At 43.8% G+C, this 23,748-nt stretch overlaps 1 protein-coding gene across 16 annotated transcripts in view; it reads right to left on the minus strand.

The window, feature by feature from the left end:
* TEAD1 (TEA domain transcription factor 1) overlaps positions 1 to 23,748 on the minus strand; it is a 274,130-nt gene that overhangs the window by 178,524 nt on the left and 71,858 nt on the right. For 12 of the 16 annotated variants that reach the window (XM_021077005.1, XM_021076972.1, XM_021076995.1 and 9 more), the window contains 1 exon segment: positions 1,731 to 1,986. In XM_021077005.1, the coding sequence (XP_020932664.1) occupies positions 1,731 to 1,986 (256 nt within the window). 16 annotated transcript variants of the gene reach the window in all.

Genomic DNA, 23,748 nt, shown 5'->3' on the forward strand with positions numbered 1-23,748 from the left:
GGAATTCTGTTCTTATCATTAGTCTGAAAATCTGGTTCCTAAAGAGCCAGTGCCTTTCCCAGTATTCCCAGTGAGAAATGAAAGGCATCAGTTATTCTCAACCAGCGTGTCCAACACTAGGGCAGTATTTTAGATTAAAACAATTGCTGGATAAACAAAAGGGAGTACAAGGTAGAGTGGCCCGAAGCCACCTTCACTAATCCTAGTAAAGTCAGCTTCAAAGAAGGCTCAAAGATTAAAGTGCTTTACTCTGCCTTTAAAATCAGGATGTTGTATTTTTTTGGTATGAAACCAAGACTCTGAAAGCAAAGAGACAAGCTGAGGAAGGGTAGCCCAGGAAAGATAGAAGCACACAGAAAATGGAAGGCCCTGAAACCTTCTACCCACAGCAGCTGAGATGTTTCATCCTGAGTCCATTTTACTAGACACGAAGAAGCTTCTTTGGCTACAAAGGATCACATGAGAGCATAAAACAAATACTGAAGGTTTGGGTTCTCTCTCTCTCCCCTGTGTGTGACACCAACTGGCCAAGAGAGAGAGAGACTCCGATGCTGCAGAAAGCAAAATTTTCCTTGTTTCCATTACATCATCCAAGTTGGAGAGGGGGGAGGGCAGGGTGGGGGGACACAGCTGGTGGCAGCTGCACCACCATCTGCTTTCCCCTTAGCAGCGTGTGCTAGTTTGCACTGCAGCCTCCTACAGCTCCTGGTAGAGGAAGTGCAGTATTAAAGGTACAACACCCTATTATGGAAGAGCTTTCAAATTACTTAGAAATAAATCACTCCCATGATAAGTTAACAACCTCTGGTAGGCTGCTGAGCCAGTTCTCTTTGAGTTTAGGTTATTTGTTTGCATCTCTTTAGACTCAGCCACAGTGCAAACTCTGTCAACTCAATGTGCCCAATTAGACAAGGAGAATGTACACACAACCACCTGCCATCTGCCTCCCAAAAGGTAAGGTGCCAAAAAGTACAGGTCAGCAGCTGGAAGCCTTTGTAGAAGGTGCAGGGCACATCCAAACCCAATGGCCAAACCCCAGGCTATTGGATGGGTGCATGCTGCCATCTTTGGAATCCCCAGCCATCTGGTCAACTGGTCTCATCCTCTTGGGCAATCTTGGGGTTTAGAACACACTTTGAGGGGCCACCATGTAAAGAGGGGACTGGTGAGAATAATCTGGAGGTCACTGCCTTGTGTGGCCATTCAGCTGCAAACTGGCAACAAAGCAGTGAACTGGTGGGTCCAAGGTCTGATCAAGTCCATGGGACATGTTTTATCTGGCCTATACAGGGTTAAAATTAAAAAAAAAAAAAATGTTCTGGCTTTTAAACATGAGTAGATTTCATATATAAAAATCTAGCTTGCTCGATCTGACAGTACCAAGCCCCATTTCTATGGAGCCCCCATCGTTATCTGGGGCTTCCTCTAGCAAGGGCTTATACTCGGAAGAACTAGCCTCCACGTTTGGTGTCTGCATACGCCACTGCAAAGACCTACCTAATCCTTGAGAGCTTTTGATGTAAAGAAGAAAAACCAAGGAATGATTTCCCAGTGGTCCTTTACTGACTCTCCTCTTCAGCTGAGATTTGTCCCCTGGACAGCCAACTAAAATTCTACCAAGATCATGCAACCCAATACAAGGAATGGATCTCAGTAGGAGGCTAGCTACAATGATCCCTTACCACAAAAGCAGGTCACAGCATTTCAAGGGAGCATTTCAGATCACTTACCATACATCTTGCCTTCATCTGATAAGATGATTTTCCTCCTCCCACATGGTGGATAGATAGCCAAGGCTTCCTGAAAGCTCTGCTCAATGTCGGGGCTCCAGACCCCTTCTGCATCATTGTCAATGGGCTTATCTGCAGAGTCACTCATCCTTTCCATATTTTCGGCAGGGCTCTCACTGCCGCTCCAGCTGCTGGGCTCAATTTTGGCGGCCGGATTTTCCAAGCCGAAGCCTGGAGCCTTTTCAAGAAAATAAACCTAAGAGAGAAATCAAAAGATACCATCAATGTACTGCTCTCGCTGGTTCTGCTGCATAGTCTTCAGCCGCTAACTTCAGGTGAAGAGTAATTCCTAGGAGAGAATACGGAATTTTGAGGTCCAAGTGGCTTTTGTTATGGGTCACGCTAGATGCTCATACAGAAGTGCAATGGCAGGCAGATGCGGGGTTACAGATGACAGGAAATTTTCACCTGAGAATAGTACTCAGAGTTGCAAGTTGAATCATGCAAAACCACTTGCTAAGTACCTACTATCTTCCAGGAGCACTTTGCTTGATGATAATCAAATCTCTGGAGCAGAACAAGTTGTTTAAAAGCAACTAGAGTAAAACAAAAAAATGTCTGCCTTACTGTGGCAACTGGTATATCTCTGAAATGTCAAACCGCCCCAGAATCTGTCACTGGGATCCCCAAGATGCAAGACAGTGGCAGAATGGAGGGCGGAAGAAGGGAGATTGTTTTGTTACGACAAATACTCATTCTACAGACAGCAATATCAGCTGACCTGGACCTGCTGTTCTAAAGCATTTATCCTCAGGGCTTTTTACCCTGAACAGTCAGGTCACTTTGCCACTCTCAGCTTCTAGAAGCAAGGACCACCTCTGTCCCCATTCCTGCCTTCCCTGCAACAACTCCCAGGAGTGGCCAGCACATGTGCAGAAATGTTTCACACCCACATGGGGCACTTCATGTGGTAGCCTCCTTGGAATTCCTGATCACATGAAAACTGTGGGGGAGGCTTTCATTTATTTTCCTGCAGCACTGAAGATTACAGAATCAACAGAAATCTTTCTCAAAGATTCATTCTCCTTAAATTATGCATGTAACCTATGGTCATAAAAGGATAAGCTCTCCAAACAAATGTCAAACTGGCACACACACGCCAATGTGAAAATGATCTAATCCAGTACCCCCTGCTGTCTGCACACTAACATATCAATATTCCTTTGTTGAAAAGGCATCAGATCACCAATTCAAAGCCTTCCCCAAAAGGGGGATATGAACTACTCCTGGGGACTGACTGGAAGACAGAAGGCACAGGGTGTAACCACCATTCTACCTCCTCCTGCCTCCTCAAGTCCTGGCAACATTACAAAAAATCATGCAATGCAGCCAGCAGGGAAGCTGATTCGGGTGGCCCCACTAGGCACCAGGCACTGTTCCATACACCAGTGCAGTCACCCCTGAGAGCAAGCGGCCGGTCTCCATTCCCTCCCTCTCCCAACAGCACCCCTTTCGCCTGCCCTTCCTCACCTGTTTGTATCAACAGATTCCCAGCTGCAGAAACTATGAAGGACAAGGACATTACACAATAAATGGTATAACTAGTGGGTGCTTCTGGCTCTGGACCCTGACAGCTTTTTAGATTTGGCAGCACCTGGATAAAAGAAACCCTTAGGTTGTCTGACTTAAAACGCTGCCATGGATCCATCTTTCAAAGAAAATACTGCTTCTTACTGACACATGCACAATGACATAGGACTTTAAAAATTGCCAAATGTTAAAGGTATAAATTATGCCACAAGGAACGGTTGTGTGACTGACCCCCAGATGAACGCTACAATGCCTGCAGCGTGGGCCTTTTGAATTCTCAAATTATTGCAGTTTTTTTGTTGTTGTTGAGATCTAAGAGTCTTATAAAATTAGACCTGTACTGTACGCTACTGTAGAGTCTGTTCTAGCTCCGAAGTAGTTTATTAGAGAAATTATGAGAATGCCAGTGAACTCTTTGAGCAGTGGCTAGCTGGCCACCTTCTCCTTCTCCGCTTTACCCCAAAATTAAACAAAACAAAACAAACAAAACCAGAGGCCAGTTCTTCAACTCCCGACAGCTCACAGCAGGATGAACTCGCCCAGGAAGCCACTTTTTAAGATTAAACTGCAGATGTGTCCAGCCTCAACCACTATGGCAGCGGGATGGAATCCAGGGTACCAAGAATCCTTATTCAACTAAAAAGAACATTACCACGTAATTGAAAGCCTCAGCACCTCGAGACCAAAACACCAAAACACCCCGAATCCAATGGCTGAAAAGTCCCTCTGACACTTCTCATCAACTGGTCCTAAGGCTTAAACATCACCAAACAAGGACCCACTGCCTTCCTAATGCCACCTCCTTTGTACTAACATGTTTAAATTCTTCCATCTATTAGGTAAAACTCATCTCTCGGTTAACTTCTATCCATCCTTGAGTTCTACCCATCCTTGGGGAAGCAAATCTTCCCCAAGACACCCATTTAGGTATGACCAGAGCAGCCCCCTGGTCTCCTGACCTTGTTACAGACTAGACACAATTCACATCATCCCTCTTCCCCAGCCCAGTGTGTCCACAACCTTCCACAAATGACTCTCAGAGGTGGACTATAATCCACAAAACCTCTAAGCCCCCACCTTCCAAGTGCTGTTTCTGAATTTCAACTCTTGAAACAACTGGTTTAGAAGCTAAAATCAGGAATTTGTATTTACTCAATTAAAGTCCATTATTTTTAGCCTTAGCCTGTGGCTCAAAACTGGTTAAAAAAAAAAAAAAAAAAACTTTCTAAATCATAATTGCCAAGCTTAGTGTCCTCAGACACCAACTTCTTTTTTCTTTTTTTGTCTTTTTGCCATTTCTTGGGCCGCTCCCACAGCGTATGGAGGTTCCCAGGCTAGGGGTCTAATCGGAGCTGTAGCTGCCAGCCTATGCCACAGGCACAGCAACGCAGGATCCGAGCCGCGTCTGCAACCTACAGCACAGCTCACGGCATCACCGGATCCTTAACCCACTGAGCAAGGGCAGGGATCGAACCCGCAACCTCATGGTTCCTAGTCGGATTCATTAACCACTGCGCCACGACGGGAACTCCAGACACCAACTTCTGAAGGGGTTACACATGCAGAGGGCGTTAGACCCGTCATGGACGTTTCAAAAATTGTGGCTCACTGTGAGGAAAATCTCCCTGCTAGCTGAATTGTTCAACAAGTAGTAGACTGCCTTATAAGAACAGGCAGCGGAATCTTGCAGACCACCCCTTCAAGTTACCTCTAAAGCTAAGGGTCGAATCTCGATTGTTTGGGGAATGCAATGTTAACTAGCATTAACTGATCCACTCACTCAGGAAGCACAGGTGCTATTCTAAATGCTCATGTCTTGCTTCATTTACTGCAAAGGGAAGAACTGAGTGTCCAGGTTCTTAAGATTGGTCTACTGGAGCTCAGCAGGATGGAATTACCTACTCTGGACAGGGGCCAGGACACAACCCCAGAAGCTACCAGATACATAACCCACAGATTTATACAGGCCCTTGGTTTTACAACCCAACTGTAAGATGAGGCTCTGTATGGGCAGAGTTTTTCCAATCACAAGACTGGGGCTGGCTGAGAAAAGTTGCCCATACTGGATACCGAAATAACCATTCTGGCATTCAATACAGGCCGGCTCAAAATCCAGCTCATCCTGGAAACCTAGTGGCTCTGAGAGAATCAGCCACACATTAGGAGTATCCTAAAAAATGTGTAGAATTGGTTAACTACCACCTAATCTACCCGGCTTCTGAAGAAGGTATAGTAACAAGCACCTGATCATAACCAACCACAAGAGCTAATCAAGTGAACTGTACATAGAATATCTGTGCCTGGAGAAGTGATGTTCTTACCTCCTCATACATCCTTTAAGCAAGGGAGTCAACTTTCACTCACTTCAGTAATGAAGAAGAACACAACATTGGGGAGGTGGGGATAGGGGTGTGGTATTAAGAGTCAAACTGATCTGGGTTCCAAACTTAGCTCACCTATTAATTTAGTCTGGCAGCCCAGACTAAATTAGCCTGAAAAAGCTCAGGTTTTAATTTATAAAATGGAAATTATAAATTAAATGCAATCCCCATATAGAAAAATCATTATAGGGTGGAGGGCCTCTACCCCACCGAGTTGCCCTGAACATTCAGTGAGATACTGAGAGAAGCTGCTCTGTAAAACCATGAATGATGATGTTTTCAAGTCCATCATCTCTGGAGCAGTACCTACCTACCTGGGGATGTCCAAACACCCATTGATGATAAGAAGGTAAAGAAATGAAGGAGCTTCCCTAATGGTTCCCTTGGGAAATAAACAAAGGGGTCGTCTTTCTTAAAGTTTTTAGAGAACTTTAAATTTAAAGGATCCTCTTCCTTAAAGTATTCAGAGGCCTAAAAGGAAAATTTTAATTGGTAACAAACACCTCTACTTTGAATGCTCATGTTCAATAGTTTTCATATTCTTCTGGGAGGTCTGGCGCAGAGAAATAATCCTAAACCAAAATGAATGCCTAAAAGCAAAGTGTGAAAGGAACTCTTATTTGCTGAAAATATTCTGTGTATCATTCCAGCAGCCTCCATATGCCTCAGTTTCCATCATTAACACTTTTCTAAAAGCTTTTTTTTTCCCCTGAAACTCTTTCCAGTCACACCAGAATAAACTCCAAAAATAAATGTCACCAGTGACCCCAATATTCCTGCCAACTGTCCCAAGAGCCACACTCCCTAAAAGGATCATTCTCTCACAATTACTCATTGACACTTCAAGACGGGTAACATGAGCCCATGGCAATGACATCATTAACATAGTCAACCTATGCATATTTTTATTATTAATATTACTATCATTTGGTTTTTCTAGGGCTGCACCTGTGGCATGTGAAAGTTCCCAGGCTAGGGGTGGAATTGAAGCAACAGCTGTTGCCCTACACCGCAGCTACAGCCACGCCAGATACGAGCCGAGTCTGCAACCTACACCACAGCTCACAGCAACGCTGGATCCTCAACACACTGGTGAGGCCAGGGAGGGAACCCGCATCCTCACGGATACTAGTGGGGTTTGTTACCACTGAGCCACAACAGGAACTTCCAACCTGTACATATATTAATACAAAAGTCTAGGGGAAGAAGAAAAGTCTCGGGGAAGACAGTCAAATGCAGGTGCTTCCGACACCAACTTTATTCAAGGGATGTGTGCACAGGTGGTATGACAACAATCAGCTGCTCCCTTCATCTTAATTCCTATGGGTCTCTCATTGTGTAAGCATCTCACCCACTTATGGGTGATTTAAGAGCTCTTAAATTAAAGGGTTCGTTTTAACTAATCCTCATAATTAATAAATGTCATGAATGTGAGAATCTAAAAAAAAAAAAAAATTCATTTGGGAGTTCCCATTGTGGCTCAGTGGTTAACAAATCCAACTAGGAACCAAGAGCTTGTGGGTTCGATTCCTGGCCTCGCTCAGTAGGTTAAGGATCTGGCATTGCCATGAGCCATGGTGTAGGTTGCAGACGTGGCTCGGATCCCGAGTTGCTGTGGCTATGGCGTAGGCGGCTACAGCTCTGATTCGCCCCCTAGCCTGGAAACCTCCATATGCCCCGGGTGCAGCCCTAAAAAGACCAAAAAGAAAAAAGAAAAAAAAAATCCATACAGCTTATTTTAGTCAATGTCTTCATACTCTTTAAAGCAGCAAGAAAAGAGCTGGATGAGAAGACTCTGTCCTCACCTGAGTAACCCAGGATGACATAGGACTTACAGCCCCCCACATGCCATAGTTTCCATCTGAAGGAGATCCAACTTCATCAGTCATTTTTACCCTGTGCTCCCACAGACTACCTATAATAGAATTTAGTGCAAGGTGGTTTGTTATTGATCCCACCCCCTACCCCCGCCACTTCCCAATGTCTTGAGGGCAGGGGCTGCTGCAGTCACCACCGTATCCCCTGTGCTAGCACCGTACCTGCCATAATAAATACTCAAAGAAAGAAAGAAAGAATGAACCAACAACCAAATGACGTGAACATTCTTTGACTAAATTTATCCCCAAGCTCTCTACAAGAAGAGTAGAGATTCAGCTCCTTTCTCATTCCTCACTCTTGACTCTGGCCAAAGTTTTAATGATTATTAAGAGCCCCAAAGGAAATCAGCACACCAGGAAGATGTGAGAGGACAGACTTATTCCAGGCATAGCTTGGATAACCAAGAGTTGGCTGTGATCCAATTTCTTTTTTTCTTTTCTTTTTTTTAATTTACCAAGAGTCATTCTGTGTCAAAGGGACAAATGTGGTCTGGGGCTTCTTCCAGGTAAACTTGTACCACGATTTTGAGTGGTATGGTAATTTCTGAGATGAAATATTTCACTTTCTCTCTGTCCCTTTTCGTTTGGCCACTGGAGGAGATGAGAACCAGAAGGTGACAGCTGTAAGAAAAAGCTATAAAGGAGGCAATGTAGGGAGGGTGTAAAGACCGGAATCGAAAAGAGATGGGCAAGGAAGAAATCTGAAGAGGCAAAAAATGGCAGCAACGCAAATTCGAGGGAATAAGTGAATGAAAAAAGCGACATATAAGAAGTGGAACTGAGAGGAGAGAAAAAATTTACTAAGAGCTCAGAAGAATGTGGAAGGAAGCACAGGTGAGAGCCATTTTAGGGTTTAGAAAAAGAATCACGTACTGGGAACAATATTTGTAGCAGACAACTCAACCAGGTATTTGATGGTGTGAAGGTTACTGTGATCTTAATAAAAGCCCAAATTTCTCTCCAAAGAGAAAAGCTGCTCTGCTAGGAAAGAAGGTGCTTCACTTCTGAAGTAAATTGGTACCACAAATCCAAAGCCAACCTTCTCTTAATGAACCAGGTTTCGCACAAGGCTAGAAGCTTTCACCTGCAGGATCTTATTTAGTTAGACCAAAGTCATATATGCTTAGCAGAGTCACTGCTCCAGATAGAATGCACATTTCACAGGAATATCAGACTCAAACTACACCCTCGCGAGACAGTGCACTGGAGGCTGGATTCCAAAAGAGAGAATGTAGGCAGAGCTGAATTCTCAGGTTGGTCCATGACTGACACAATCAAACACAGTTTAATTAATGCCTAATGGATAGTTATGACATTGATTCACCTCCTTGGGTACTTGGGAGGAATGTCAGGCACTAATGTTGGTTAATCACTTTTGCATATGCAAATGGGATGAGTTATTTTCCCACCATTCCAGACACTACCCAAACGTGCTCACAAGTGGCCTGAGAAATTCAGGTGAAGGTCGGCAGGCTGGATTTTGAAGGCTGCCTCCAGAGATGGAACTACAGATCATTAAGGCACTGTCAGAGACAGCACAACTTCCAAGGACTGCTGACACTTGAGAATGAGGCCACACTGTGTGTAGCCAGTGGCAGCCAGTAAGCCTCAGTGTCATAAGCTCCAGTTCCCAATAGGTTCCCTCTAATTTCAGCAGGAAGGAGTAATTACTCCTTATCATTTTCAAAAAATCACTTCTAAATCAACAGGATCCATCAACAAGCCGATACCTCTTCACTAAGACCCCGATGCTGAGCACCCCATTAGAGGGCTTAGCTTTTCCCTCCTGAGAGTCCCTGATTAATTCTCCGCTCCATCAGCCCTAAGTACTTGCCCAGGTGACAGCTCAAGAAAGGCTCTGATTGATTTCATGCTATGTGGTTCTATATTACCAGCCTTTAAGGGAATCATCTGGCCCATGCCCTTAATGAATCTGTTAGCCACTGAGAACGCAAATGCCCGCCTCTCCCTTTCCCCTTCACCACCAGGCGGGCTAATCACTGCTCCCCTTCATCAGTAGGCTCCTTCAAAAAGCCAAGGCCACACACTCAGGTCCAGGCAGCCTATTCCATCTGACCATTCCAAGCAAAGATCTGCCATCCACACAGTGCACTTGCAAGGGGAGCATGAGCTGGATGACATGATCTCCACCTGAGGCATGGATCCCTGCAAGGTGGGCTGTTTAACCTTGAGAGATACTTTTCAAAGCCAGAAACAGAAGCTTTTTTAATGCTCTAAGAGTTACAAAAAAATAACAGCCACAAGAGTTAGCAGAAGTAGCTGTCAGTAAGCCATTCAAAAGAAAAACTCACGAGCCCTTTCCCAGGAGTAACAGTCAAAGAAAACCTCCAGACTAAGTTCTCAATTCCGACAGGTCTGAGGATGGAACATACATTTAAGGGAGACTCACCCGATCCTAATGCTTACTAAAAACAAAGAAAACAAATACCAGGAAAGTAATACTCCGTAATCATGAGTTATGGTAATAATGTTACCTTCTTTAATTAGTAAGATTCACCATCAGACTATCAAGATGCCCCAGCATTTTAAATGAGTACAAATTAAAAATCAAAAGTAGACAGTTCATATTTTAAAAGATATCAACCAGATACATACACGTGCTGCCTTTGGTGAAACCCTAAGACAAGCATTTCAAAAGGGTCGTCTCAGCCCCACACCACAGAGAATGTCTACAGATGGGCCTCCATGCAATCAAGGTGCTGTTCCCTGGGTGGCGAGTCTGTAAGTCATGCCTGGGGTGTCATCCTTCTCACACCAGCTGGTGGAGACTCAATTTTACACCAGCTCATTTCCAGCCAACTTAATAACATGTTGGCTCTGGAGTGACTCTGAGTCCCAGCAACTGACCTACCCAGATGCTGTTCCTTTGGCTGATGAGAAACCCTAACTCTGCTGCATCAGGAGCCGCACTTCCTGCTCTACAAAGAGGAATGGTCCTGGGCTGCCTTCTCCAGTTTCGATGATTTATGATGTTTCTCCCATCCTGGCCAGGCCTTCATCTACCCGGATTATTACACAGCATGCTGGGGGACAGCAACAACGGATAAATCCACAGTTCACTTGTGACTGGGTCATAAGCCAATCAAAAAGGAAAACTGGAACAAGATGACATTTGAAAGTGCCGAGCTGTGAAGTCCAAGCTCTGCTCTAGTTCTTCAAGCAGGTACAATGGCATTCAAATGCTCTCTGAAGATCCAGTGGATCCACGTGAATACCATCAGCACCACATCCAGGATCCAAAATCTAGGTGCCAACATGCTCAGAAGGAAAAAACCCTCCTCTTTCCTGCCAACCTAGGATGACCAAGAACACAACACACAACAACAGATTTTGTTCCTTTCCTTCCTCTCGAGCATCACAAATCAGGACTTGGCATTTTTTGTTGGTCTGGCCTCTCTTACTTTACATACCCATTTCTAATGGGTCTGATCATATAGATCCTGACCCTGTATCACACATGAGTATTTTTTGAATTCCAACACACGCTCATAAAACTCCTTGGGAAAAGAGAGCTTGTGTGACCTCTAGGACTGAAGGCAGTGGCATGTAGCATTAGGACACCAGATAAAAGAGGAATGAGACAGAACAGCAGGTAGAACTATCCGTTTATTCCAGCCCCTTCATGATGCTACAGTCATCTTAAAGAAAGTGTATTCCAGAAGCTCTGGACAAACGCTTTTATTGAATTATGCTTTTACGTGATGCCATCAGCATATTCAGAAACATCCCATGAATTAGTCACTGGATGTACTCCAAGAAGTCGAGTATGTCCTTCATCACATCACACAGACTGCTCTTTACAAAGGTCCCAAAGGAAAGTTCGATAACCAACAAAACACCACGTGCTTCTCACCTCGTGCTCACCCAACTGGACTTCCTCACAGGCTGCCAAAGAGCACTGAGCTGGCTGGAAAGCACAGACCTTATGTGCTCAGTAAGTTTGGTTTCATTCCCAAACCCACTTTAGGTCCTTACCTCAACCCCCTTCTTTTCCCTACTTTGAAATTTATGCTATTTCACAGGCTTTCAAGCTACCTTTAATTCATTCTGAAAAAAGTGTAGGATTACCAAGGGGAAATGATTTCTGTTTTCTGTTTATTATCCGTTTCAATTCAATACAGTAAAAGATTTATTGAAACTCCCCCATCCCATGTGCCAGGCACCAGAGAGGTGGAAATAAACCTGCTACCCTCCCTGCCCTCAAGGAGAAGCCTTCCAGCAGGAAAACTGGAAGTGAGTGCACTATCCTTCAGGATGGGAAGCCGGCCCTCCACCTTCCTTCAGGGAGCACTTTCGCTCTCCGGGACAAATGAACCCTCTCACTCACTGCATAGGAATGATCTGTCTCTGCGGCTATCAACTTTGTGGGCTTGTGAGATCTTTAAGGCTTAGAGCCATTATCTAGTCACTGTCCTACCCTTGGCATTTAATGAAAGTCTGGCACACAGTCAATGATCCCCAAAAATAATGACCCAACAGATGCCTAGAATAACAAGCCCATCGGTGAATAAATGAATGAACAAGTGCTTGATATAAGATGCCAAAAACTAATAAACCAAGTACTGTTGGAGCACAGAAACAGGGGCTGATTCTGTCTCTTGGGTCAACAGGGGCCTCATGGGAGGTAATGCTTAGCCTGGTCTTAAAGCCTGAATAGAACTTACTGGGCCAATTATGAGAAAGCTCAGGGAGGCCTGTGCAGAGAAGGGTACCTGTGGAGGGGATGTGGCCAAGAAAGGACAAAGCAAGAAAAGAGAAAGGTTGGAGCAGAAGATAAATAAGCTGAGCCAGATCATGAGGGGCCACACACACAGCAAGAAAAAGTATGGGTTGTTTCATATAAAGGCAACAAGAACTCCACCAATACCAGGAGTGTGCAAGCAACTCCTAAAGGGATTGTGTGTGTGTTAGTGTGTGTATTTGGGGGTGGGGAGAGATAAAGGATGAACAACAGCAATTTTATCCATTTGGAATCCAAATTTTTTCATCAAAAGCACTTTAGTGTGGTCCAAAGCCAAAAGAGTTCTCTAAACACATTCAAGTGTTATAAGGTGGCATATCCCTTAAGCATTCCAAATTTGTAAAGGCGTTTTAATCCATGAAAAGACAGTGACAGTTTATACAGGTGTGCTTGTGTAAACAGCCCAGGGTCACAGGATTAACTCTGCTCAGTTGTCCAGTCACTCAGCTCTTCCAACAAAGGCTCTCAGACTTGGTGGTGGGACACTCCACGTATCTCCCTGGTCTCTAAAAAGGCCTGAGCTGACAGTGCAGTCGTCTCGAACCCAGCATGGGAATCAGACTGCTATGTCCACACACTGACACACACATGTGCAAAGGGCCAACGTGCGAATGCCAGCTAATGCCGACATGAGCAAGTGTATAAATGAACCAAAAATATGTGACACTGCTTGTTCATGAATGTCTGCACTAATAACAATTAAGTCCCCACCCGTCCAATGAGACATACATCTGCCATTTAATGATGACACAGAGATGGAACAGCTGTAAAACAGGTCTTACACTGAGAGAGATGTAAATTCACCAGCCAATTAAGGCCTCACCCTCGCCCCCATCCCCTCCTTCAAATTGAAACTCGCTCCTTGGTTTATACCCAGTGCAACTTCAGCAGGAGAAAGAATCTCAACACTTGGGCTGAAAATTGGCTGGGGCAGAATAAGTACTGTTCCTCTTTAGACAATACACCAGTCACTCCAATTAACAATTACTTGAGCACCTAGTGTGCACAAGACCAGCTCGAAGCAGTCCATAAGCACGTCAAGGGCACACAGCAGGGCAAAGACACCCAGGCAAAGACAGTCATGGACAGAGAGCCTGAGGTATCCAATTCAGAAATCAAGCCTAAGGTCTGCTCCATTTCCTTAGGGCCCAAGGTGCTCTGAAGGAGAGCTGACCTTGACCATAAGACCAGCCACCGGACTCCTCCTCCCTCCCCCAGACACCTCCCACCCCAGTTATTTCTATCACACAAAAAAGACAAAAGGCCACAACCTGATTCAGTCAATAGTTCTGAAGTCCTGTAGCATTTACGCATCCTTGGACACACTTGAAAACACACACACACACACGCACACACACACACACAGAGTCGCTTTAGAAAAAATAAAAATAAAGGGGAGGGATTTTTATTTCCTCCAGGATCTCTTCCTCTACAGATTCTGTTAACCCTGGAAAAGGAGCAAGGCTCTCCTCTCTCTAATCAAAATACACCCATTTCCGATTATACCTACCAAATGCCACTAAGGCCCTCCCTCTCCCAGACATTCGTGGTACTGACTTCCCCTTAGTCCAACTGACTATTGATGACTCTACTTACAGGGTGAGGCCAAGTCACCCAAACCCTCACATACACACAGACCTGGCATACTGGGCACTGATACCTTCAAAGTATCCTCTCTATATTAAGGATCTGTGTCTAAAAGCACCAAGAAAATCCAAAAAGGATGTTCCAGGCCTTGGGTGAGGAAATCCAAGCCCTCAGCCCCTCTGAGGGCTTCTGCTACTCAGAGAACCTGGCTGACTCAGCACCCAAAGGAGGGCCATCTCAAGCTTCTCCAATCACCAAGAAGACTTTGCTCCTGTCTCTCAGGCAGGACCTCAGCTCCTCTCTCTGAGCTGGGCTGTCCCTTAAGCCCCCACAACAATGCCACTACCAAGGACTTGATCCTGCCCCAGGTTGTCAACCCTGTATGTACATCCAGACGACATAGCTGGCCTCTTAAAAATACAGACCTAAGCCTTGATGCCCAAAGTACTGAATTAGAATCCCCAGATATATTTTTAGTCAGCTTCTTCCATGCTATTCTTTAGCCAGAGACGTTTCCCTAAAGTGCAAATATGGTTTTTATCAAAACACACTCATTTAAAATCTTTCAGAAGAGGCCCACACCTTCCAGGACCCAGATGCCCATGGCCTTAACCACCTGACCCCAGCCTGCTTCTCAGGCACCTGTGCAGTCCCCTCCATTCCAGCCAGGGACCACTCCAAGGTGCCCCCACATAGCAGGCTGCCTGCTTCACCCCCTCAGCTACCTGGGACTCTCTGCACAGATGCTTTTCTCACCTCCAACTCCATCTAATAAATGTCTACTGGTCCTTTCAAGGCCAAAGCCACCAATCTCTCTTCCAGGAAACCTTGGCAGATTTCTCTGCTAGGAGAAGTCACTTCTTATGTCCTCAGAGCACCTTAAACAAACTTTAACATCATATGTGGTAGGCTTCACTGCAATTTCTCTTAAGATACTGTCTCCCAGCTAATCAGTAAGTTCGTTGGCATTCCTATGTTTAACATCTCTCAATATCACACAAGTTGCTGGAACTCAAAAAATGTTTGTATTTGCCTAAATGCTTTCTTTTGTGGGGACCTCTACAATTCCAGGGAGTACATTGTGCATCTGATGCACAGCTATATGGCCAGTTTAAAATGTTTAAATATAAAGAGTACATAAGATTTTAGAATCCCAGGGGTTTTAATTTTGAGCTCTCCACTTGTTGGCTGCATCTCAAGATGTGTGTGTGTGTGTGTGTGTGTGTGTGTGTGTGTGTGTGTGTGTGCATGGCACGCATGCACAATGGGAGTTAATATTATCTACCTGTTGAAAGGTTAAATGAGATGATCCCTGTAAGTACAGATGTCTCAGTCATCAGTAGTCAGTCATTATATACATTACTGATTCAGATCAGTGGGTATGTGTGCACACACATGCCTGAGAACTGTGTCTAACATACTTCAGCTTCTCAAATAATTGTTGAATCAACATATACAACTCTTAATAACTACTGCTTATATATCTGTTGTTCCTGCTACACTGAAGATTTTCAAAGACAGGGGCTCTGTCCCATTCATTTCTGTGCCTCATTCCCACCCCAGCTCAATAAAATTGTTCGATTTCGTTTAACATTAAAATATTAATATAAAATATTAATACAATCTTCATGACTATTAAGAAATTCATCTTTGTCTCGGAAATCACAAAGACAGCCTCAGGCATACCAGATCTGCAGAATGAAATTAAAAACTCGGTAGCTTTGAAACCTCTTCCAGTCTTCAAAAACCCTTGACCAGCTGGCCCCCACCTCAGGGTAGGGCCTGTCACCTAACAAGCCACAGTCGCTGAGGTCTGAACTGATGACACACACCCCTCCTCCCCAGACTGTGGCATCCCAGCCCCGAGCCCGCGGCCCCCCAGCCCTGCTGGCCTCTAGCCCTACTGCAGCAGCTGCTCTGCCTGAGACCGGAGCCTGCCTTTTCAGCTCACAGCCAGTTCACCCCCCAGGGGCCTGGGGGCTGCAAGTCGCTGGCCAAAGTGTCAGGTTACCACAGAAATAACAGAGGGCCTACACCAGGCCAAGCTCAGAAGGGAAAAGGTGAGAAAGAGAAAACCAGGGGGAAAAGAGCAGACATTTGAGTTTGAGTCAAAGAGGAACTGGGTTTTACAAAATGCACTTTAAATTCATAAGTACACTCTTAACATCACCACTACAGCCCCTGCAATAACTCATTCATTTAGTATCCAATTCAGAGTAGCTTATATTTATATTATACTTAACTACTTTGAACATGCTTTTAAAAACATTAGTTTAAGGCAAGAGGAGGATGGAATTTTTTTTTTTAAGTTTGCTTATTTAATACTATTTATAAAAGTCAGATGTGGGTCAATGAAGATTTCAACAAGTCTTCCCATTCAACAAATTCCTGATATTTCTCAGCTTCATTTTTCTGAAAACTAAATCCAAACATGACAGAGCTCATTAGGCTGAGTGAAGGAAGGACATATTTTCAAAAAAGAAAAGGCCAATAAAAAGCATTTATGCATTTTTCTTTTCCTAAAATAAAATCACAGTTCACTCCTATGCTACCCTCGTGCAGGAACACTGCCGGGCTTGATGTGGTCTGACCTGGCCTGGGGACTTCAAAGTTAACTTCAATCACTGCAGGGAGTTAGCAGGTTTACTGAATCTCTATCCACCGTGCTTTCATCTTGGTTTACTCTGCACACCATGCCTCTTTAATTGGCTCCTTGCAACTGTTTTAAAAGAGGGTGAGTACTGACCCAGCTACAAGGAAAGATGCCCTTCTTCCAGTGGGCAGGTAAACCCCAGGCCAGGCAGTGTACCAGGTGGGTGAGGGTTCTCACTGTAATCCTTTATGTGTGAAAGATGCTGTGAATGCCCTAGATTCCCAGCCTGAAGGTGTTGAAAGGGAAGAAAGACAAAAAAAAAAAAAAAAATTTTTTTTTCAGAGTTCCCATTGCAGCTCAGCAGTTAACGAACCTGACTAGCATTCGTGAGGACAAAGGTTCGATCCCTGGCTTCACTCAGTGGGTTAAGGATCCGGCACTGCTGTTGGCTGTGGTGTAGGTCACAGATGTGGCTCCGATCTGCCATTGCTGTGGCTGTGGTGTAGGCCAGAGGCTACAGCTCTGATTAGACTCCTAGCCTGGGAACCTGCATGTGCTGCGGGTACAGCCCTAAAAAGACAAATAGACAAAAAGACCAAAAAAAAAAAAAAAAAAAAACCTCAAATAAAAAACAGGGGAGTTCCCGTCATGGCGCAGTGGTTAACGAATCCGACTAGGAACCATGAGGTTGCGGGTTCAGTCCCTGCCCTTGCTCAGTGGGTTGACGATCCGGCATTGCCGTGAGCTGTGGTGCAGGTTGCAGACGAGCTCAGATCCCGCGTTGCTGTGGCTCTGGCGTAGGCCGGTGGCTACAGCTCCGATTCGACCCCTAGCCTGGGAACCTCCATATGCCGCAGGAGCGGCCCAAAGAAATAGCAAAAAGACAAAAAAAAAAAAAAAAAAAAAAAAAAAATAGGGAGGGGATTCTCTATGTTTTTGTTTTTTTGGTTTTTTTTTCTGGTAAAAGTGTATTTTGATGGAGAAAGGTTCCCCAATGTCACATTACTTTATAGTTACTGATTTATGTTTCCTATTAAAATATCAGAGTATTAAGATAGCACAGCAGTGTTCTAAAGAGGACTCTCTTGCAAATGCTTAGAAAGGGGGATGGAGGGAGCTTTGAAATGACAACCTTAGTGGCAGCCAACAGCAGCTGACAGACATGCAGACAGGCAGATTCTGTGTGCTTTATTTTTCAACTTTTAAGAAATAGCTCTCTTCCAATCAAATCAATAAAAATTTCAGAGAAGGAACCAATTACCAGCAGATTTTGAGCTCTATAAATTTAGAACTCCATATAAATAGTGCAAGGAGAGGCAGTTCCATTCTACTCTAAAAAACAGTCCAAGTCTAGTTCCCGGAAGAGAGAACCTTATCCACCTCACTCCTGCTTGTGCGGTCAGAATTCACACAGCTCATGCGGGACACATCACACCGTGCAATTATCAACCAGCAAGGCCATGGCGAAAAGGTCTTTAAGAATCCTGATTTTTACCATAAAAGCTCTCATTATTATCCCAGCTGTCTTTGCTTGTTCAGCGTGCCTGGTCACTTACAGGAGGACGAGAAAAACCCAGGGACGCGGCTCATCTTTCCCCAGCCGTGTCTCCCAAGGTGCGCTTGCGTCCCCGCCGTGCAGGGCCACGCCACTGCACTGGCCAGCACACCAGGTTTAAAATTAGCCGAGCCCTGGAGAGCCACGGTAACCTTCTGACAAGGTTAGCCAGCACAGCCGAGCCCGGCTCGGCGAGGGGCATTAATAAGAAGCCAAGGAGAGCCTTTCAACAAGCCCATTAGGGCCTCTGGGAGCCCTTGCAGTCTGAAGGCCAGGCACCGGCATCAGCGGCTGACCTAGGCTCTTATTTTTATTCCACCAAGTCAGCAGCTTCCTTTACAGGCAATAAACACAAGCGCCAAAAGTGTTTCTCCAAGTTCAAATTCAACATACTCAGTCGCTGATTATACAAATAACTTTTAAATTCTAAAGTGGATTTTAGAAATGCAATACTTAAACGGAAACTTCTAATCATCAAGTTAATATGCACGAATGAGTGGGTATTAGGGAGTGGAAAGATACATAGGAAAACATTAACTTTACTCACAGGCCTATACCAAACAATAGTCAGTGCTAACAATATTTTTTAATGTATGTTCTTGTACTAATAACTATTATTATTACTCTTCCCTATAGTTTGGGGTTCATTTATTGTCCACCTAACATTTCACATTCAGCATTTTCCTGAATCCTGAAATATTGTGTCTTCATGAATTTTAAAAGGCACAGTATCCACGTCATGGATATACTGTTATTTGACTATTTCCCTACAGTTGGACCTTTAGATTTTGCCCAACTATTCACTGTAGAGCACACATCCTTGTAATGACTGCTTATGGACAGATTCCCTAAGTCTGGGAAGAGGAAAAACTTGAAGCCACTGGTGCAGACTGGGAACCCTGTGAAGAGAGAGATGGTGCCAGTCACACTACAATGTTTTCTAAACAAAGGCACATGTCTTGGTACTTTCCAAACAGACAACCCTAAATTCAAATGCGACACTTTCCAACCGCCCACCAAGAGGTCCTTGGGCCCAGCACCACCAAAGTCCCTCCAGCATGGAGATAAAGGAAGAAAAGCAAGAAACTGATCTAACATCCCTGAACGCCTGCTAAAAGCAATTCTGATGCTGCTCTCATCTCCCACACGGCCACCACCCTCCACTGGTATAGCCACACTGTTGAAAAAGCTGAAACACTCTTTACCTATAGAAGCTGTCAAAGACTCAGTGGCCCAAGCTCACTAGATGCGATGTCTGCACTATCTGTTAAATATTTTAAATATCACTCCTCTTTACATACAACTTATAAGTCAAGATTTGCTTTTTTACATTTTGTTAATCTTCACCCTTAACTAGCTCCTTACAGACCACTGTTTAAACTCTTAATTACCATCACATCAGCACGGTTTCTTAAATACATTAAATTCCCTAATGTTTTATTTTAAAAACTGAAATGAACAATAGGAACAACTTACCAAGATGCCTGTGGCAGTGGGGACCGGGGGCGGGGGGGAGGTTCCGATTCTCTACAAAGCACAGTGAGTTGGGTTAGACAAAAAAGAACCTCATAATCATAAGATATGAACACTGGTGATACTCGTTCCCCAAGGATGAAAGCTATCTGCTTAAATCACATGAGACTTTGAGGAGCTCTCAGATGATCAACTATAGTCTCAGCAAGAGAAAGCCAAAATACTGAAATGCTAAAATCTAGAGATAAGAAAGAAGAGTCAGCACAGCCCAGACACACCTGGTACTGGCTCACTCTTTAATGCCAACAAAGCAACATCTGGGGCTGGGCATAGTACTATGCACCTGGAAGCATGACCTCTACCTTATCCTTCTCTTTGCTAAGCTAAACTGTTTTCTGTAGAAGAGACCAGATAACTAGTAAGTGGAAGAGAGTTTCATTTCCTCTAAATGTTTTTGTTCATCCTCTGCTGGGGATGCCAGGGCAGGAACACCAGCCAGGAAAAGGAAGAAGAACAAAGAAGGGGTCTGCAAAATCAAACTCTGAAAACCAAGGTCAGCCTGGATGCATCACATCACTGTCCAGCCCAGTGGCTTGGATCATGCCCCAAGATGGAATCAGCTCAAAGACAATGCCCATCCACACCTCCATGATGAAAGAATATACTCCAAACTCCAGGTCACTAGAGCAGCTGCAGCTTCTTTGTCAAATCAACAAAATTCCAATTAATGGATATAAAAAAATATTTTTTGACTCATGAAATCAAACGGCAAAAGCTTAAGGAAACACCTCATAGTAGTAAATAGAAATAATATTCACAGCTACCATTTATTCAACACTACCATGTATGAGGAACAAGAGTCAAGATTCTACTTGTATTATTTCTTCTAATCCTCATTACAACTATGTTAGGTAGAGATTCAATACTACTATATCCATTCTTCAGATAATGAAGAAATTAAAGTTTAGAAACAGTGAGTCTTTTGTCCACTTGTCAAATGGAAATCCAAACCCAAATCTATCTCAGCTTGAGCCAAGGTCTGTCTTTGTAAGATAGTGAACCTCCCATCTCTGGAGGCAATCAAGAAATAGCTGAGCCAACTCTTAACAGGGACTCTATGAAGGGGACTAGAGTAAGGAGAAGAATGCCAGGGAGGGTCCATTCCAATCCCTCATCTATGACAGATGAGAACAAATCACCTACTATATGGTGGCATTGTACCAGGCGTGTATAGGATGTGAGGAGTAGGAGAGACCGTGTGTATGAAGTGAGCACATTGTTAGAGCTAAGACAATGGATAGCTGTTCTACTTTTCTGCTCCCAATAAAGGGCAGCTGAAAAGCAATGCCAGTGGAGAGTCCAGACTCTTGGCCACTGTGATCCCAGCAGGGCTGGCACACGGTAGGCTCTGGTGCTTCTTTCTCCCTCTCCAGAAACACAATAGCAAAGATGAGAGCTTCACAACTGCAGGGCAGGGAAAGAGTTCTTGTCCTTGCACCGGGATTTTTCTTTTTCAACACAAAGCTAATATTTATGGTGAATTACCAATTCAAACTTGTATTGGAAAATACCAAGAACACAACCAGAAAAGGAAATGAAGAGATAAGTCACAGAGAAGAATAAGCATACAACAAAATACACATCCTCACTAGGAGAGGGAAAGAATGGCAAATTCAAGCAAGCTTAAGGTGTCGTTTTAAACCTCCTACTCAGCAAACCTTAAAAGATAATGGTAACATCTGGAGTGAATATAACACAGGAACTATGCTAGTGGTGTTGGGGATATGAAGATTCAAATGGCTAGACTTACTGAGAGTCTCAAAAGGCTGAAATCCTTTGATCTAGTGATCCTAACCCTAGAAACTTAACAAAAAGAGAAAATCCTGGGAATTCCCTGGTGGCCTAGTGATTAAGGATTCAGCATGGTGACTGCTGTGACTTGTTGTCATTGCTGTGGCTCAAGTTCAATCCCTGGCCTGGGAACTTCAGCATGCTGCAGGTGTGGCCAGAGAGAGAGAGAATCCCATAGAAAAAAATTAGAAGCACCAAGATCTACATTATAGAACACCTATAGTATAGTATAAGAAAATAATACTATTTTTTCAAGTATAAGAAATACTTGAATGCAAAGTGCATCCATTTATAAGAAAAATTAAAAAGACTGAAATAGGGAAAGTTTCTCCAAAATATTAATTTTTTAAAAAGCAAAATACAGGAAGTTCCCATGTGGCACAGCAGGATGCCACAGCTGTGGCATGGATTCAATCCCTGGCCCAGGAACTTCCACATGCCATGAGTACAACCAAAACAATTCAATAAAAAATAAATAAATAAAAAGCAAAATACGAAATTGCATATTTGTATATATGCATATATTATAAAATGTATGTGTATATATGTATATAATATACTGTATGTATATATGTATATAATTATAACTGGCTTTATGCGTATCTCCACGGAAATAAAGTAAGTGAAAGAAGGAAACAGTTACTCATTAGTGGGGTGACATTACAGGTTTTCCTTTTATACTTCATGTTCCACTGTTTCTGCAATTTTTAAGAAATTATTCTGACTTTTTTTTTAAAAAAGACATTTAAGTCAACACAGATACAAGGTGAGTTATCTGAGCCCTTGAACACAACAGAAAGCTCAGAGGTCAGACATCCGTGGATACTTTAATCCTCTTTATCACCAGGATCTACCCAATCAATCCCCAACATCATATCCAGTCACAATCTTCAAATGCAGACACACATGCACAGATGACAGCCTATTTTAGGTAAACCTAACAAATTAAGGTTCTTTGAAACATTTTGGTAGCAATGATTACAGCCGACACTTTATAGGGTGTATACTCTGTACCTGGCCCTATTCTAAGCACTTACCATGTCCCTCACAGCAACCCTATGAGAAAAGTACTATCATTATCCCCATTCAGAAACAAAGAATCTAAGACACAAAAGAGAAAGTAAATTCCCCACAAGGCTCCGAGAGGTTGCAAAGCCAGGATCTGAACAGTCTGACTTGAGTCTACATTGGTAACACCCAACTAGACCGCCTAGCTGTAGAGACAAGTCTCCCAGCAGCTGTTCTGCTGATCCTCTTTTGTGAAATCTCTCCTCCCCTTAGCCACCTATAAAGCTGCCATGCATACTTCAGAGGCCAATTCAAGTGCTCCCTCTTCAGCAGAGACTTCCCTGGCTCTCATGCAGATTCGCTGTGTTGCCACTGGCATCTCAAGGAACTTTAAACACACAGCTACCGGTTCACTGATACTGCTTAATAATTGAGTTTATCTTCCCAGTAGACCACAAGTTTGGGGTGGGGAGGGGATAGAAGCAGTCTTTGTATATCCAGTCAATAGCCCACTGTCTGGTAGATAACATGTAATCAAGGGAAAAGGGAGGGAAGAAGGATGAGTTGCTGGACAAAAGCATGAAGGGGTTCTCAGTAAAGGGACTAAAGAACTAATTCACATATTGGCCGTGAGTATTTCACATGTGCCTGGGGTTAAAATAAAATGGAACCTTGAAGAGCATTCACTCTTTCCATCTGCAGTGGACAGAAATCCACTACAACCAGGATAAACCTTGAGGACATTATGCTAAGTGAAGTAAGTCGGTCACAACAGTTCAAATACAGTATGGTTTGATGTATATGAGGTCCCTAGAGTAATCACATTCATTGAGACAGAAAGTAGAATGGTGCTTACCAGGGGCTCAGGGAGAAAGAAATGGGAAGTTATTGTTTACTGGGCACAGTTTCAGTTTTCCCAATGAGAACAGTTCTGGAGATGGATAGTGATAATGGGTACAAAACAATGTAGCTATTTAAATGCCACTGAACTGTACACTTAAAAATGGTTTAGGAGTTCCCATCATGGCTCAATGGTTAACGAACCTGACTAGCATCCATGAGGATGTGGGTTCGAGCCCTGGCCTCGCTCAGTGGGTCAAGGATCCGGCATCGCCATGAACTGTGGTGTAGGTCACAGATGTGGCTTGGATCCCATGTTGCTGTGGCTGTGGCATAGGCCAGCAGCTACAGCTCCAATTCGATCCCTAGCCTGGAAACCTCCATATGCCATGGGTTTAGCCCTAAAAAGACAAAAGACCAAAAAAAGAAGAAAAAAAAAGAAAAAAAGGTTCAGATAGTACAAACAACTCATATAACTCAATAGCAAAAAATAAATAAATA

Source organism: Sus scrofa, chromosome 2 (assembly GCF_000003025.6).
Source record: "Sus scrofa isolate TJ Tabasco breed Duroc chromosome 2, Sscrofa11.1, whole genome shotgun sequence".
Classification (NCBI taxonomy): Eukaryota; Metazoa; Chordata; class Mammalia; order Artiodactyla; family Suidae; genus Sus; species Sus scrofa.